This window comes from Dipodomys merriami, unplaced genomic scaffold (assembly GCF_024711535.1).
Source record: "Dipodomys merriami isolate MVZ:Mamm:240054 unplaced genomic scaffold, mDipMer1.0.p SCAF_52, whole genome shotgun sequence".
NCBI classification, from domain to species: domain Eukaryota; kingdom Metazoa; phylum Chordata; class Mammalia; order Rodentia; family Heteromyidae; genus Dipodomys; species Dipodomys merriami.
The window spans coordinates 6,658,216-6,661,175 of record NW_027206091.1 but is presented as its reverse complement, the minus strand read 5'-3'; the positions used below and the strand labels follow the sequence as shown (position 1 = coordinate 6,661,175).

The window sequence follows — 2,960 nt, the reverse complement described above, 5'->3', positions numbered from 1 at the left end:
ACTTCCTCCTTCTCCTTCGACGCCACGTTACATCCCACTGGTCCCTGGACTGGGGTGTCCAGCAGCGCCCCGGCAACATGGAGGCCTCGAAACCCTCCTGGTGGCTCTTGTGCCTTTCTGTCCTTCTGACTATGGATGGTGAGTTGGGGGGGGGCTTCTACCGTAGTCCCCCTGGGTCCCTTGGGTTCGGTTAGGGGTTGCGTCAGGATATGGAGTAAGAGCAGAAAACCAGAGGGAAGGGCTGGGCTACAGAGCAGGTTCCCCCCCAATCCTGAGGCACCCCCAAGACTTGGCTCCTGGACGAAGCAGGCCAACGGGACACATAGGGGTGTCCTTCACCCCACAAGTAATGATAGGAGTCACACAGCCTCAGTGCCAGCTTCCTAGATCTCTCCACCTTCCCCTGCATCTTTGCTTACCTCCAGTCAGAGCTCTGTGCCTCAGTTTACCTCTTTCTCTCTCCTTAGGTCTCATTCCTGTCCAAGCCCAGAGTGGTAGGTATAGACCCTATAAATACCTCCCAAAGATCTTCCTACCCCTACAACTTTCTCTGCCCCCCTCAACTTCCGCTCCCTCCTTGCTTCCCCAAATCTTCCCCTCTGGCTTCCACTGGTCTCCCCTGACTCCTGTACCCATTCCCAGAATGCAACTGTTCTCCCGTGAGCCCCGGCGTGCTGGCTGGCATTGTGTTGGGGGACCTAGTGCTGACCTTGCTCATTGCCCTGGCCGTGTATTCCCTGGGTCGCCTGGTCCCTCGGGGACGAGGGGCTGCAGACCGTGAGTGAGCTGGCTGGGAGGAGGGGGGAGAAGGCGGGGAGGGGGGGCACAATCACCTGGCTTCATCCATCTTGCGTCCTCCCCTGCAGCATCCCGCAAACAGCGCATGGCTGAGACCGAGTCACCTTATCAGGTAAGAAAACCCAACTCTCTGTCACCTTAAGGACTACATTCCATTTGGTGGGCTCTGATGATTTTTCCCCTTTAGGAGCTTCAAGGTCAGAGGCCAGATGTCTACAGCGATCTCAACACACAGAGGCACTATTACAAATGAGCATAATCCACACCCTGATGCCTGGATCCAGCCATCCCCGACGCCCATCCACCCAGCAAAGCCTTCCTACACCTATGGCTCCATTGGGTGCCCAAATAAACAATGGATCACAAAAAGTATTGTCTCCTGGGATGAGGAATTGGGGATGTGTGAGTTCTTAAGAGAGGAGTCTTGAACCTAAAACAGCTAAGTGGATGGGAATCTTGGCGAAGAAGAAAATAAGAGATATTTTCATTGCTTTATTTCAGTGCAAAAGAGGTGTGTGTGTGTGTGTGTGTGTGTGTGTGTGTGTGTGTGTGTGTGTGTGTGTGATGTTTGTTCTTAGGCCAGCTCTGTTGTCCAGGATGAGAAGGTCAGAGATCAGAGGTCAGAGGTTGATCAGCCCCGGCTAGGCATGTTGATGTAGACAGTGCCATCTCCTAGTGTTGGGGAACAAGAGCATAAAGCCTGACCACCACCCGCCCTCCGCCTTGCTGCGGGGACCCCCTGCTTCAGGGGCTTCCTCAGCATGAGGTGGGAAGTTCCCCAGGCACCTCCTTAAGGGTTTCCCCAGTCCCTCCTCCAGGGCTTCCCCCAGGGTCTCCCTCCATGGGGACCCCACCTCCTCCTCCCGAGGGACACCATCTGTTCTTCAGGCCTCACCCCACCCCTCCCCTCACCTTGGGGGGAACCGCGGCGAGGTGAGCGAGCGCAGGCAAACACCACCCCCACCATGATCAGGGACACGGCGGCCTCTGCAGCCACGAGGCTGGCCAGCAGCGGCAGGGACAGGGGACCACATCCGGAGCAGGAGCCTGAGGGAGGGGGGGAACCAAGCCAGGAGCCGCTGAGGGTGGGGGGTTGTCTCCTGGGAGAGGGAGAGGGCTGGGGTGGGCCATCTCCCGGGGAGACAGATGGAGCCTAGGTTTTCTAGGATTGGGGAATGAAAGGAGAGATGGATCCTGGGAGATTCTGGAGGTGTCAGTAAATTCCAGGGGGAGGGGGGACACTAGGCACTGAGCGAATGGGGGGTACGGGCAGTGTGGGCCCACAGATGGCCAGATGGGAACTGGGAAGAGATGTAGGTCCTCTGGGGGCTTTGACTGATGGACAGGAGGTGAGCCGTGACATCTTGGGGTGCTCTGGGCCCTTCATGGCAGCCTTAGGCATGGGAATAGTACCTGGATGAAAGGCAAAGTCCTGAAGAAAGGACACTAGAGTCTCTCACCTGGGGGTGTCTGAGCTGCAGCCACTGTGGGAAGACACAAGAAAAGGGGGGGTGAGGGAGGAGGTGGTCCCCACAGCTGGCAGCATGGAGGGGGCCAGGTGACATGAGATGGGGCGCTCCCAGGGACACAGGAGTGAGCAGAAAACAGGAAGTGGGGCTGTGACCCAGTCATGACTGGCTTGGGAGACAGGGCTCCACCGCTCCCCTCCCACACCCCTCAAGGCCCAGGCCCACTGGATCCTCAAGAAGGGGAAGGACCCCAGCGGGGAAGGACTAACCCTTAGCACCCCATGCCTTCAGAGGATACCCCTTCCCCCACCCCCCACATCCCTAGCCCGACACCCTCATCCCACTGGCTTTACCTGGGAGCAAAAACAGGAGCAAGAAGTAGCCCGGATACACCATGGTGGGCTGCGGCCTGAAGAACCTGTGGTCCAGAAGTCAGAACTAAGCATATGTCACCCTAGAAGGGGTAAGGCCACCTACTTCCGGTGTGTGTGTGGTGTCTTATGACACCCAGGGACACTGTGATTATCTGGGTGGAAGTTGACAGGGCCAGGGTATGGCACCAGGAAGATGCTTTCCTTTCCCTCCCTCTCTCCCTCCCTCCCTGCCTGCCTGCCTGCTTCCTTTCCTCTTTAATTTTGTGCCAGTTCTTGGGCTTGAACTCAGAGCCTGGGTGCGGTCCTTTGCTTTGTCACT

At 57.5% G+C, this 2,960-nt stretch overlaps 2 protein-coding genes across 2 annotated transcripts; one reads left to right on the top strand and one right to left on the bottom strand.

The window, feature by feature from the left end:
* Window positions 1-1,167, top strand: Tyrobp (transmembrane immune signaling adaptor TYROBP). Its single transcript, XM_069999071.1, has 5 exons — window positions 1-138; window positions 468-494; window positions 643-777; window positions 867-910; window positions 986-1,167. Exons 1-5 carry the CDS (start codon window positions 78-80, stop codon window positions 1,049-1,051), a joined length of 333 nt encoding a protein of 110 aa, XP_069855172.1. The 5' UTR covers window positions 1-77; the 3' UTR covers window positions 1,052-1,167.
* Window positions 1,168-1,277: 110 nt separating this feature from the next.
* Window positions 1,278-2,760, bottom strand: Hcst (hematopoietic cell signal transducer). Its single transcript, XM_069999070.1, has 4 exons — window positions 2,621-2,760; window positions 2,259-2,282; window positions 1,711-1,845; window positions 1,278-1,470 (listed from the first exon to the last, which is right to left on the bottom strand). The coding sequence occupies exons 1-4, from the start codon at window positions 2,661-2,663 to the stop codon at window positions 1,430-1,432; spliced, it is 243 nt and encodes an 80-aa protein (XP_069855171.1). The 5' UTR covers window positions 2,664-2,760; the 3' UTR covers window positions 1,278-1,429.
* Window positions 2,761-2,960: the final 200 nt, after the last annotated feature.